The sequence below is a fragment of the Patella vulgata genome, chromosome 9, assembly GCF_932274485.2.
Source record: "Patella vulgata chromosome 9, xgPatVulg1.2, whole genome shotgun sequence".
NCBI lineage: Eukaryota > Metazoa > Mollusca > Gastropoda > Patellidae > Patella > Patella vulgata.
Window position 1 is genome coordinate 22,704,295 of NC_065887.2, and position 15,325 is coordinate 22,719,619.

Genomic DNA, 15,325 nt, shown 5'->3' on the forward strand with positions numbered 1-15,325 from the left:
ACGAAAAAAAAGAGTTGCCATGTACACATTGACATGCACGTAAAAGAACCCTTTACAGATTGATTTCGATTAAGAGTAGGCGTAGCGCTGCTGTCAGGGCAAAATTATCCTCATAAAGTCATAGCACACTGCAAGGTGTATGCCTGTCCTCATTAGTCCAGTTGCTACAGGAAGTAGGACATTAAACCCCATTTTATTTAATTTACAGACTGTCACTTACAAACTGAGTAACAAGGCAAAACTGTTTTGGGATTTTTTGATGATACATTGCTGAGTCAACTCATAGTTGACCACAAAATGAAAGTATAATGTCCTACTGTTTTGCTTCAACTTGGCTAATAAAGATGGAGTTGACCACCAAATGGGATGACTCTGGGTCGGGTGTTAAATTTTCACAATCAATGTGACTTCCACAAATTCATAAAGGTCAAGATTAAAATAAATCTACTTTTAGACACCTTTAATGAAAAAAGTAATGTAGACCCTTTAACATACAATAAATACAGGTTAATGTTAAACAACACATAGAACCAATACAACAAATAATTCACACCATCTACCATTTTTCCTGAAATATAAATAATATAAGCTATATAAATAACACTCACTTTTTATGATGGAAATGTTTTTATCTTGACTGTTTCAACTCAAATTACATAGAAATAGTCACCAGTTTTTGAGGCTTGGGGTATGGTTGCTGAATGGTTTAAATTGTGCATTTTAGATCATAAGGTCCGGGGTTTTTTTTAAAGTCAAGTGGGTGGTTTAGATCTCAATGTTGTATGTGATTGCCCACCCAGCTTCATGGTTTTTCTGACTGCCCGTTTTCCTCACACCATGTTAGTCCCTAAATGACCTAGATTGAGTAGAATGGATGTCAAACCTCATTTCTCTCTCTCCTGATTTTCTTCAATAAAAAGACATAGAAATAATCACCATGGTTATACAACTTTCTAAGTGAAATCATAGTTTTGATCACACAGTAATTAATGGAAATTCAAAATGAAATTACATGTGGACAGGAGCATTGTTGACTTTCCATAATGCAACTACAAGGATGTAAGAATTAACTGGGTGCTTAAACTTCTTCTTTTCCTTAAACTTTGGTGCTACTTCAGTGAAGAGTAAAATGTCATTTAAAATTCTAGATTTGTTGAAGCACATCCATTTTTTACAAGAAATGTCCCTCTTATTTGGCAGAAATTCAGGCCCATGTAGACTTTTAAATTAAAGTATCTACAATTCCTGATGACTGCTGTTATGTGAAAAATAAATCTTCTTTGCTACTGCAGTATTTGATTGACTAGTTAAATGTTCTTAGTCAGGCCTACAAGCAGTTTTACCCCATTACCTGGACTAGAAAAGGTTTGTTTCTTACATAATTTTTTTTCAGTTTTCTCTTTCTTTTTTTGATTTGCTACTTCTTTTGCCTGAATAAAAACAAAACAAATTTACAGAATCAATTAATATTCAAAAACATTCGGTGTGATGAGAAAAGATACAAATTTTAAATGGAATTCATTGTCTATATTATATTTTCTTCAAATCCGTAACATTAGGTATTTTGATTTCAATGGCTACATAGTGAACATTAGCCAATAGAGCTTCACAGTCACCAACACAAACATACATGACCCTTTCAAGTTGTTAATACTATTTCAACAATGAAATATATTTTGTTACAAGGCTTAAAGATGAATTCCCTTCAGCATAATAAGATCAATGGAATAACCCATTAAGATATCTGTAATCAAATATGACTTATTGATACACATGTTGCAGGCCCCTTATTTCAGATATCAATTCTGAGTTTCAAGCATATTTGTTTTGAGTCAAAGATAAATATATCAGCCATTTTTAGAGCTAAATGCAAATGTCACATACCAATTTAAAATTCTTTAAATACAGAATTGTAATATATATATATTTTTTTCTCACTTATCTTATCACATTTCTAATGATCCAAAAAGTAAAATTTAAGATTCCAATTACCTAATAAACCAATAATATATACATATATAATCATCCAATCACTGATTGACAATATCTAATTTTTCACTACTTAGGGTCCACTCCACACAAACTAGGTCATTTCGGGACTAACATATGGTTCAATTTTATTTCAATAATTTATTGCGTGTAGGGGTCTTTAGCAGTGGGAGGAAACCGGTGGACCCGGAGAAAACCCACAAGGTTGGACAGTGACCATACTCCTTGTCACGTACAACCGGGGAATCGAAACCACGCCAGTTGACTCAATGACAGACCTTATGATACAACATGTATGCGCTAACCATTTGGCCATCCAACCCCCCCTTGTTTTGACCATATACTGCTTATATTGTCTTCATAGGATTCGGAATGTTGAAATATTTTCAATAAATCATACTTTTTAAATACTGAACAGAATTAAGTATTGTAGTTTGTAAAGGATTAAAAAATCAATAAATTGTTTTTAAATTGGTGATTAAAGCTTTAATAGATTGAGAACTGTATTAACTTTTTACAAACCTTTTGAACTAAAGGGAGTAATTCTTGCTCTTTCGCTAATATTTTTAACAACTCCATTATAAAAGGGAGGTAATTATGCCTTCGGCGAATATTTTCTGTCTGAAATAAAAGCAATATTTACCAATTTATAAACATCAGAAACCCTAATCTGACAGTTCCCTTTAAAAATCCATCTTAAATATATATGATTTAGATGTGGAAGTGAGATATCTGAATACATGATGCAGTGTGAAATTGGAGACTTGATGTGGAAGAGTGATAACAGATGACATGATGTGGAAGAGTGATATCAGATGACATGATGTGGAAAAGAGATATATGACATGATGTGGAAAAGAGGTATCAGATAAGATGATATGGAAGAGTAATAACAGATGACATGAAGTATCAAACCAGCAGTTGCCAGGCAAGATATACCCACATTTTGCAAGAGATGGACAGAGAACAAGCTAAACAAAAAAAGCGATTTTTTGTACAATCAGTGGCCATAATCAAGTTATGATCTGATACGCATGAATATCGAAAGGAACCAAGATCTTTTGGATCTTTTCAGTTTCATCAAGATCGGATTAAAACTGTGACTTCTAGAGGGTCTACAACCTTGGTATTACATACTTTTACACTATTTGCGCATGTAGTATCCATTTTGTCAGTTTTGGTCCAATTTTCACAAGATTTGAACTCAACCGTCAATTAGTGTGTAACAGTGTAACAGTGATATATTTAAACAGTTTTTTTTTAAAATCTGATAAAAATTGTGACATCTAGAGGTTCCACAAGCTAAAAAACATGATTTTTCGGACCATAATCTAGGAATTTACAGCCCAATATATGCGAATATCTAAAGGAACTGAGAACTGATTTCTAGAGGGTCCAATAGCTAAAAATGTGATTTTTCGGATAATTTGTGGGCCATAATCCGGGAAGTTACTGTCTGATATGCACGAATATCGAAAGGAACCAAGATCTTTGGGTTATAAACACACATTTCAAGTTTCGTCAAAATCAAATAAAACTGTGACGTCTAGAGAGTCTACAGCTTCATATTACATACTTTTAGACTATTTGCATACACAGGGCGGCCATTTTGTCTGGCAGTTTCGGTCAGAGTTTTACGAAATTTGAACTCAACCTTAACTGAGGTGTATTAGTCAATATATTTACTTTTTTAAAATTGAATACAAATTGTGACTTCTAGAGGGTCCACGATCTAAAAAAGAGATTTTTTGAACAATTAGGGGCCATGATACAGGAAGTTACGCTCCGATATACGTAATTATCGAGAGGAACCAAGATCATTATGATATAAACACACATATCAAGTCTCATCACAATCAAATAAAAATTGTGACTTCTAGAGGGTTCATAACTTGGTATTACAAACTTTTAGACTATTTGCATACAAGGAGCATCCATTTTGTCTTGAATTTTCGGTCATCAAACAAGATGACATGAAAATTATGTTCACTTTAATCATGTGAGATTGTCACAAAGTGGCATTGGCTGTGCTAACAGTTACACATAGTCAGTTCATGCAGCATGAAAAACAGTTAGATATTATGTTCTTCATACAACTTTTCCCGTTTTAATTTTTCAAAGTGATGCTTCAGTTTGTGTTCAAGGATAGAATCCTTAGTTTCCAATAAAACATTTTGAAACTGTTTATAAAATCTTATGTTATATCTCAAGCTGTTGATAGTTGTGTGGTTAAGAACAGAATATTAATACCGCAGTACAACAACTTACCTTATATCGTTTCATTTTACTGTCTTCTTCTGTCATTTGTAGTTTAAGTTGTGTTATTTCTGATTGGAGGTTATCTGTATCCATACCACCAGACTGCAATTACATGTTTACATTTACAATACAAATTTACACATACATGTAATCAGTACAGAACAAATATATCATCTATTTTTATTCCATGGATTTGAATGCATGCAAGATTACTTAGCAGTTGTAGGAAACCAGAGAAAACTTACAAGACAAGGTAAAATATCACCAATTCCATTCCCCTGCTCCCCTTCTATATAAACAGAAAGTCTATGCAAGACAGAATAATTTGTCATCAGTCAACTTTAAACAGTAATTGTTTTGTTAAATTTATGCATTAATTAATGAAATTGAGTCTTCAAATTCTGTTTTTGAGAATCAAAATGTCTTTCTCATTTGCACAAACCAGGCTTAAGCATTTATCACTTAAACCATCCTAAACAGAGCTCCTTAGAACACCAAATATTTGATTTCCCTAATAACTGTCAGGGGATCTTTAAAGGAGTAGTGAAGTGGAATTCAGATCACCAGGTTCGAATCCTGAAGGGGCTAAGCTGTGAAGAATATAAACTAGGAATATTTAAACATACATTATGTAAGAGCTAAATCTGCCTATTGCAGGTCTTTCTTTGGGCCTTAAATGTTATATAAATAATTAATTAGACATTTATTAACATGACAAGACCATAATCAACTCTCTAGGGCATCGGATGGCTCCAATTTTAAGTAGATGGGAATGCTTTTGCCATTTAAAGATAAATTTAAACCAGCAGTTGCCAGGCAAGATATGCCCACATTTTGCAAAACATGGATAGAGAACAAGCTAAAAAGAGAGATTTTTTGTACTCTAAGGGGCCATAATCCAAGAAGTTATGGTCTGAAATGCACGAATATCATAATTGATTGAGATATTTGGGATATAAAGATATATTTTAAGTTTAATCAAAATTGGATAAAAATTGTGACTTCTAGAGGGTCCACAACCTTCGTATTACATACTTTTAGACTATTTGCGTACAAGGAGTGGCCATTTTGTCCGCCAGTTTCAGTCGGATGTTTATGAACCTCAAAATCAACCTTCATTAGGGTGTAACGGTGATACATTTAAACGTTTTTAAAATCAGATGAAAATTGTGACCTCTAGAGGGCCCACAAGCTAAAAACGTGATATTTTGTACAATCAGGGGCCATAATCCAGGAAGTTAAAGTCCGATAAGTGCAAATATCGAAAGGAAAATTGTGACCTCTAGAGAGTTCAGGGAAGTGAATAAACCAGTGCAATACTCACACAGACACAACAGCTCCCCTGTGTTTGGGGTATGTGACAGGTTTGTAATATACTGATATAGTATGTTTTACATCATGCAAACATCATTTGTTATACGAATTAATAAAACACTCTTTCTACTTTAAATGGTTCTCTAGAAAGAATCTTAACTCATATTAAAAAGTAAATTTTTTAACAAAATGCAAATCTTGTTTTCTTCTATTATCTTACTTACTTCAACTTGTTTGAGTAAATCTTTTACTTTCTTTTCGTACAACATTTTTCTATCAGACACTACAGCCATCAAGTTAAAATGTATTTCATCATTGCTATACCTAGAAACAGAATACATTACAATCATTATACACAGACACTGCAACACAGATGCTGCAAACTAGTAAACTGTATTACTGAGATTTTTTTTTGCCAACCCCAATACATTCTTTAACCCTCTCATCCATTGACTGTGCCGCGACTTAAACAATGAAATCCTATGATGATCAGCCCCTTTGACTTATTGGAAAATATAAGAATGTAAACAACTGCATTGGGGAAAATTTCAAATGTAAAAATGTCTATATATATAGAACACAACAGAACTTTAGAAGATTGTAACGGTGAGTAAAATGATTTTGTATCGGTTAACGGATATCTGTATACTAGTTACAACACTACTGATGGAAAAAAGCATTGCTGGTGGCAAAACTATCTGTCATCATTTAATGTTGTGCGCAAATATTGTGCAGAATTACAAAACAAAAGCTACAAGCTAGCTAAAAGGCTCACAGGTCTATCAGTCATGGGTAATTTTCAGCTTTTTGATACTATTTTAAAATAAAAATAATTACTTTTGCATTCGTTTTTCTATAACAGGTCTGACAATATCTAACCAATCTGTAGAACTAGGTATAACGCCTGAAACATTGAAATACCTTCAAATTATATTTCTTTTTATTGTCATCATGCCTGTGCATCCATCCTCAATTCTATGATTTTGAGACCTGAAAAGCACTCTTCAAAAAACTGCTGGTGGACATATATTTGTTGCTTTGCGATGCTATGTTTATGTATTTTCCAACTTAATATCACTTGCTAAAGCAGTAAGAAATCAATTTCATTTTTTTTGTCATCATTGCATAACAACAATTCTTGTCTCCGAAAACCTGCATAGCACTGTCCATTAAATCACTATGTGTCAAGTTTGATCTGATGAAGCAGTTGCTCTTCACATAAGGATATTGTAGATAAGAACAGGCATGATTTTGTTTCTTCCCGGAGGGTTGGATGGCCAAATGGTTAGCATGTGCGCGCTGTATCATAAGGTCTGTCATTGAGTCAACTGGAGTGGGTCGCCTGTGTTTCCTCCCACTGCTAAAGACCCCTATGCGCAAGCGAATTATTGAAATAATTTGAACCATATGTTAGTCCCGAAATGACCAAAATTTTTTGTACCATTCAACTAGTGATGGCACTTTCTGGGGACATTTTGGGGTCAAAATTGGAGTAGCACTACACCTTACTGGGTTAACCATAACCCACAATCTCGTCAACAATCACATTCCCTAACCCTATTTACATCTTGTGACCTATGAGGCCTTCGCTTTCAGACTAAAACCAAGTGGTACATCAAATGCCAGTGATGCCCAGGCCTTCCACCTCTGACTTCCGTTGTTAATTTCCTTACTACATACATTGCAGTAGGTTTTTCCCGGTTGACGTAACTTCCTAATGGTAATGCCCACCTCCCTTCTCTAACCAACTCTATTTCCATTGATTCTTTATGTTGTCAACGCTCTTAATATCATGATGTCATTTTGATGAATTGTATTTTGTTTTGCCGCAATTTTATTTCACAGCCGAGAAATGTGACATTTTGTCTCATAGTATTCATTCGTAGACCGATTCGCATTACAGGTTTCATTTACAAAGGTTTCAAATTTAATTTTAATATCTCCAGAAGGCTTGGACGACAGGATTATAAGATTTGATATTAGTTTAATAATAAAATCATACAGAAGATGTCAGTATTCCATTCCTAACACACGTGACATAATTATTATTAATACTACGAATCAACCCACACAGACCCGGCTTGAAACAAAACCACTCTACAGGACAATTTCCAGAAGATTATGATTTCTTTGGACAATTATTATTGTAGTTTCGATACTGTAGGTCTGATTGTTTAACCATACAGGATAGTAATAACGGACACGAGACTTGATAATAAAGTAAACTGTGTTTACTTTTAACATTGGGTTCGAGGTGAAGGCCTGAGTTTTTAATCAACTTACGACTATTATCCCTCTCAAGACTTGTCCGAAATGCATTATCCCCCCAAATTTTTTTTTCAAAATTCAAACGAATCATGAGGAAGACTCGTGGATGACTGTAATAGCAAAAATCTGATAAAAACTTTAAAAAATCATGCCAGTAACAAGCGGTTGCCATGCAAGTTACGCCCAAGAGATGGTCAGAGAACAAGCTAAAAAAGCAATTTTTTTGCACAATAAGGGGCCATAATCCAAGATCTTTGGGTTATAAACATACATTTTAAGTTTCATCAAAATCGCATAAAAATTGTGACCTCTTGAATAAAAAGGTCAAAGTTTTTGATTTCTAATTATATCTATATATCTTGGACACTATTACCTAAATCAACTGGACCATCTTTTAAACCATCTAATTCATATAGTCTACCATCTATAGGTAAATAACCAACAAAATGAAATACATCATCATCCTTCTTCGCTAACTTTTCATCAAATTCAAACATCTGTTGTCTAAATAAATGAACATAAACAGGAATTTTATTTTGAAATTCATGCCATACCAACTGAAAAAATTAATAAAATTTGAAGATGTTTTGAAGAGGTACCTGCTTTCGCCACCAGTTAACATTTTTTGACATGATAACAGGACACAATATATGATGACCGTATTTGACAGGTTTTGGAAATGAAATGAAGTGGGGTTTAAACTCCTACTGTTCTGCTGCGACTGGGCTAATGAAGACGGGCATATCTTATAAAGTGTGCTATAAGGGAAATTTTGCCAGGACAGTGGCGCTACAACCTACTCTTAAATTGAATTCCAACATCCGACAAGGGGGAACCAAGCCGGAAAATCCCTAGGAACTTTCTCTTCCATCACAGGGATTGAACACCGGACCTCCAAGTTAGTGAGATGTCTTACTCACTGTGTCACCGTGGCTTCTCTGGTTTTTGGAACAGGGCATATAAATGGAGTTAACGAAATAGTGCAGTTTTCACAGGTAAGCCATCCACAGGGTGAAGTCAGAAAGGGAGTGTGAAGATCATAAGGCCTTTTTTTATATGAATGTCAGATGTCCGATCCCACACAAGGGAGTATGGTGGTGTGGATGTCGCCCAGTTACTCTAGTTTCCTACCACTTCTAAAGACTTTCGCAAATTTGTCAAATTTATAATAACCGTATGTTAGTTCTGAATGGACATAGATAGCCACCTATAAAAACAGATATTTCAAAAATCTGTTACGGGGGATTGGGATGGCCTAGTAGTCTTGAGTGTCGCACTTCAACCTCTAGCTGGCCTGGAGATAAGGGCACCTTCTCAACCTCATGGTTTCCTCCGGGTACTCCGGTTTCCTCCCACAAAAAAACACCCCTGTGCCTGCCCTAATATAGTGAAAAGAAAAAATAAGACAGCTTGTCAGCGATATCACCTTCGGTGGAAGCGGACGTTAAACACTAAGAACAACAACATCTGTTACACTAGCTTTTTTGTAGTAAGAGTACATACTGATCCCTTTTCACAAGAAATCTTGACTTGTACTTCTCTCCAACTTCAATTTTGGGTATTTTTCATTTCATAGCAATTTATCCGAATTCGGAACAGGAATACAGATTTTTTTTTACCTGGCAAAACTATTGTGAACTTGTCGAATAACATCTGAATTACTTAAACTTAACCCTCGTATCTGAAATAACAATACATGGTTTATTAGAATAGTGACATGTTTAACTAATAGAAGAGCTCAAGAAATCATCAAAAAATATCTGCTATTCATAATCTGAGCTGCACCATACGATCCTTTGAATGGTGAAAATATATTATTCACGTCATATATGTAATTTCACCAAAATAATTTACCAAAAGAAATCAACTAGAAAATATCTGCAATTCAAATTATGTGCTGTACCATACAATGCTTTGAATTGTGAAAATATATTCTTCCGCCATAATATGTAATCTCACCTTTTAGCACAATACTTTAACTTTGAACAGAAACGTAAAAAATTTATGTTCTGAACATGATCGTCATAGCGGAAGAGGATCTAAGGCAAAAAAGATATCAGTAATGGATTTTTCTTCGAGATTTTGTGACTTAAAAAGCTATCATTATCGAACCATGTGGTTCAAATGGTGTTCAAGATGCATTATGTAAGATTTAGATAAAGGGGTGGTCATCCTTGCTATAACAGTTCGAACAAAGACAATGAAAAATGAATAAATTGAAAATTTCATTCAAATTACTTTATTCTGAGCAAAGTTGTCAGTGTTTGAATATGTAGAATGGATCGTTTATTATTGCTTAATAAATTGTTAATGGTGATCATGTTTCAATCAATTAAAATCTCAACAACCTGATAGTCTAGAGAGTTGATTATAGGCTTGTCATGTGAATAAATGTCTAGTTTATAGTTTATAAACTAAATAATAGTTTATATAACATTTGAGGTCAAAATAAAGACTAGACAGATTTAGCTCTTACATAATCGATCTTTAAGTACCATGTCATTTCTTTTTATACTTAAATTGCCTTTCAAACACCATTTGCTAGATATGTGGTAGGAACATTACTCATATACAAATTTTCTTGTATGAACAATGTCACAATGGTTGTATTGAATGGTTTAGGCTCCTTTCAAGAGTTTTAAGATAATAATACTTACAGCAGGATCAAAACTTTGTGAAAATTCTTTAAACGATGATAATGTATCTCCCAGTTCTAAATCTGGATGTTTACAGTTGAGTAATATACTGATAATAGCTTGTGTAGCACACGCATTGTTTATAACCTAAAATAAACGTTAACTATCAAATTATACTTCACAAATCAATGTCCATAGCTTTAAAGAGGGGATATTTTGACAAACATCAAGATAAATTTGTCCGATAGATTAGTTTATTTGTAGGTCCGTAAGATGGAATTTTGGCCATTTGTTCTTTCAAAACTCTTTTAAAATTATACAATAAGTAGGCTAATAAAATACTACAGGTTACTGGATTTGACAATTCACTTAGAAAATATATAAGTAATGATTAACTAAATTTTAAGTTACCTGTTTTGCAAAGAAAATTTTTTCTAATCGATTATCTGCTACAATAGAACCATCAGGTTCTTTATCCGCCACCCATTTAAACAGAAAAATCAATCCATGAACGGGTCTGAAATTGAAAACATAGCATTTGTAGACAACCAAATATATGACCACCAGCAGCGTTTCAAAGAATGGGGCATTGAGGGTTCTTTTACATGCACACACCAGTTGTCAAAATGAAGGTGAGATTCCTGAAACGCAAACTGAACTATATATCATACTGTCTCTCCATCAAGAACTTTGTATAACAAATTACCAGTTAATGGTCTATATAGTTTTAGTTTTAACTAAAAGATCAGAGAAACCATATGGTAACCCTAAAACAAATGTCTTTATGTTTTGTATATGAACGCCTAAAATTGACTATGTTCATTAAAGAGGCATTATGCAAGATTAGACAAAGAACTGACAGTTCTCGCTATAACTATAATAGTTAAAAAATTGATAACGAAATGAGAATATGCTGAAAATTCCAATCAAATTACTTCACTCTGAGCCGAGAAAACCGAATTTCAAAAACATGATAACCTCCATTGTCACGATAAAAAACAAAGTCTTGATTACCTATTTTTACGGTTAATCATGAACAGCCGTTGAATCACAGATCAGATTCAAATCTGTTTAATCTTACCCAATAGATGGCATCGAGAGTTGATTATGGTCTTGTCATGTTAATAAATGACTAATTAATACTTTATACAACATTTAAGGGCTGAAGAATGACCTGCAATAGGCAGATTTAGCTCTTGCATGAGGTATTTTTAAATATTCCTAGTTCATATTCTTCAGGATTCGAACCTGGTGATTTTTTCTGGTTAAAAATCCAGTGATCTGACTTCCACTTCACTGCTCCTTCAAGACTACCTAATGATACATGTACATGTATAGTAGGCTGTATGTGTTCCTTACTTTAAATTAATGAAGTTTTCAGCATCTAAACTCCATAGTTCTTCAACTTGGACACCCTTACAACCTTTAAATAAATATACATGGTAGAACATAAATAAGCCAACAGTGAAGCTGATGTCCCCCGCTGAAATCCCAAAATAAATAGATGACACATATTAATTAATCGCATTTATTTTTTTCAAATGTATCAAGCAATCAAACTGATTATCAACTATACACTAAGTTTCATCACTCCAGTCTCTATCAGATAGAATCAAAGTTATCTTGTCCCATAAGCATTGACCAATGAAATTGCTTAGCTCTACTTAGCTTTAGCTTGAAACGTTAATCATTGAACTCAGCCAAGACATTCACCTAATGAACATCTACATCAAGTTTAAACAAACATTTTACCTCAATTAAAAGCAGACAGTGATTACGTCATGTATGAAACCAATCTGTTCTACACACTGAGCTTCTTCGCCAACACTCTAATTACTTTCATTCACTCAATCAATTTATGCCAAAAATTAAGGATGTCACAAAAGGAAAGTTTTTTATTTGGGGAATATTTTACTATGAAATTGATTTTAAGCAATCAGAGATGACACAAAGTTCAGTGGTTAAGGGTTTAAAATTGTTTTTGCTGAGTTTTGAAGTACGGTAAATAGAAATCTCTTTTTTGACCTTTGGCAGGTTCATTAATACATTCTGCCTCTAGCCTGTAACTATAAATTTAGAAGAAAAGTAGAAAGCAATAATCTATAGGGCTTCTGAAAATTTTATGGAACTAAAATAGAATTAGTAGCCGTCCCAGATTTCTCTCATGAAGCGACTAGTTTCATTCAGTTCAGGTTTAAGTAAGATTGTGTGGATGTTCCCTTTATACAGTCGGGGACCAGAGCACAAAATGGGTCTCGCATGGACCGGCCCAGTGTTGTATGACCGGAGCAAATGCTTACAATAATGCTGAACAGAGAGACGGCTAAAGAATTGTTGTTAAAAAATGCTTACTCGCACAGACTCTAAGGCTCCCAACCCATTTGACTGTGTCGTTTAAAATAATATTAACAAGTGGGAATTATTTGGATAACCGGACTGGGTTATTGATATGTGTAATATGCACTAAGTTTTTCGAGTATTAGAATGGTTAGCGTGTGTGCGCTGTATCATAAGGTCTGTCATTGAGTTAACTGGCATGGTTTTGATTCCCTGGCTGTACGTGACAAAGAGTAGGGTCGCCTGTCCAACCTTGTGGGTTTTCTTCGGGTCCTGCAGTTATAGCAATTATTTTAATGGTCTTGTGATTTTAACCAATTTGAAAATAGCTCCACTTTAAATAAGAAGACCTATAAAATACATTTCCACAAGACCAAATCTTGTAAGACTACATAATGGAATGCCCTATTTCATCTCCCGACCATCTGCGTGTGGAGATGAGTGAGGGTGTACTGTTGTTGTTAATTGGGGATTTAACAATCGCTTCCACTCAGAATGACATTGCAGACAAATCTTTATTTACCGATAAGTAAGATTAGTGCTTGCGCAGGAGTGATTCAGGACGGCGGGCCTAACAAGGACAGCTGTCTAGTCGTTCTGATGGGATGAAAAACCAAGGTACCGTGTACACATTGGCGTGCAAGTAAAGATCCCTTGACAGTTGGAATTCGATATAAGAGTAGGCAAAATTTCCCTCATAGCACACTGTATTATAATTAGCCCAGTTTGGAGCATAACAGTAGGACATTAATAAACCTCCTTTAATTTAGTTGGTTTCTTGGGATTAATGTCCAATTCCACAAGGTGATATCACAGCCATACTGCTATAAACCTAACCTACTGTGCATGTCTGAAACTAGCTACGAGAACGGAACTAAAAACGCTGAGATATACTGATGTGCTTGTTTTTAGCTACGATTGGATGCCATTAGTTCCAAGTGGCAAACTCAATTTCTTTATTAATGTATGTACCATCTTAAAAATAAGTTAATTTTATACTATTAGTACTTATTACACATACGCAGTCCAATCACTTGAAACAACATTCATTTATCAGCAAATATTGACAATAAAGTAAATGTAAATCAGGCGTTGTTTTTATCAAAATTGATTCGGACGTTCATAATTAAGCCGTAATACCTACTGCGCAACTCTGATCAGATGGGTACTTTGATTGGCTATTGCACAGGAGGCCCCCCTTTATGTGTTACAGACGTAAATTTAAAATGTCGGGAAAAGCAATCTACTGTCGCTTGATTTAAAAAGAGGAGATTTGTACCCGTTTCAGGTAGGACTATATGCTTAATTATAGTTGGGTGTGGCAGAAATATTATAAATAACAATAACCAATCGTTGTTTTGATTAAAAGTGTTGTCAATTTTCTTTACAAATGCCGGGTGCGAATCGCTTCTGCATGTGCTACATTGAAGGCAATGGCCTCATCTCTTATCTCGAAACACGGAGGGTTGAGAGATTAAGGTTTGTTATCTAGTCTGAAACAACTATATTTAACATGCACTTCCACCTTAGTGACCACAGATTATACCATTGGCCATTGGGTAGTTGAGTTCTATCTGGCTAGCTATTGACATTGTTGTAGACTACCTGATTGTGAATCAAAACGGCATTATCTCAACTCTTATCAACTGCAAGTTACCTCATAGTTGGGCAAGACAGGAACGGTAGATATTGTTTTATTTTCAAGTCAACGGACATCTGCCCTAATTATATCCCCCATTTCCAATGTCCAAGGGCTGAGGTGAAGTTTTAAATCCAATCTCAGTCACACTCAGCAAAATTGAATTTCATTTTTTGTTGCAGTTACTTCCCTTTATTTAATCTGACAGTACCGTCATCCTGACCTGATTATGTCTTTTAACAGTAAAATAATACGAACATAATTATTTCCGCTATAACCTTATATTCATGCATTGTAAATAAAATATTTGGTTTACCAAACCCACGAATTAATTCAGTGAAAACTCCTGGGTCACTCTCTATCAAACACCAGTCTCCCGCGCTGTTCGCCATGCTTGTACGATTTCCGGTGACGGTGTGGTGGCTTTAATTTGCTGACGCCAACCGCCGACAACTTCATCTCCATCATCGGTCTGTATCTTTTGGCTCAAACCATAGAATTAGAATTCTTGCTCAAACGTAGCCCATGTAGCGCAATTATACACCAAGGTTTCTAACACAATCTTTTGGTCGAATTTATTTTTATACTATTTTCAAATACTGGAAAGATTAAAATTAATATCAAATGCATATATAATGTCTAAGACATGGCCATGCAACCAATATATACTATTCAAAAAAAGTAGGGGATATTTGATTTTGGGGGCATAATACTAAAATATGCAAATGACTACGAAAAAAGTCACTATAGAACCTAACAGAAGACACATTTCCAGTTACATGTGACGCCCAAACGCACCAATAGCTACCGCATGGAATGCAGGTGATGCTTGGGATCATCATGGGGGTCCAACCCAAGATTTGCACGACTCTGACTTTGAATG

At 34.6% G+C, this 15,325-nt stretch overlaps 1 protein-coding gene across 2 annotated transcripts; it reads right to left on the bottom strand.

The window, feature by feature from the left end:
* Positions 1–445: 445 nt before the first annotated feature.
* LOC126831474 (ubiquitin carboxyl-terminal hydrolase isozyme L5) lies at positions 446–14,877 on the bottom strand. Of its 2 annotated transcripts, none has more exons than XM_050561992.1 (12): positions 14,759–14,877; positions 11,826–11,889; positions 10,878–10,983; positions 10,488–10,613; positions 9,450–9,511; positions 8,204–8,334; positions 6,400–6,466; positions 5,787–5,886; positions 4,258–4,350; positions 2,512–2,610; positions 1,379–1,430; positions 446–568 (listed from the first exon to the last, which is right to left on the bottom strand). In XM_050561992.1, coding segments are annotated over exons 1-12 (978 nt in total). In that variant the 5' UTR covers positions 14,835–14,877; the 3' UTR covers positions 446–566. The 2 variants fall into 2 exon arrangements, with proteins under 2 accessions (XP_050417949.1, XP_050417950.1); XM_050561993.2 differs by lacking the exon at positions 14,759–14,877 and adding an exon at positions 14,350–14,617.
* Between the last annotated feature and the right edge of the window lie 448 nt (positions 14,878–15,325).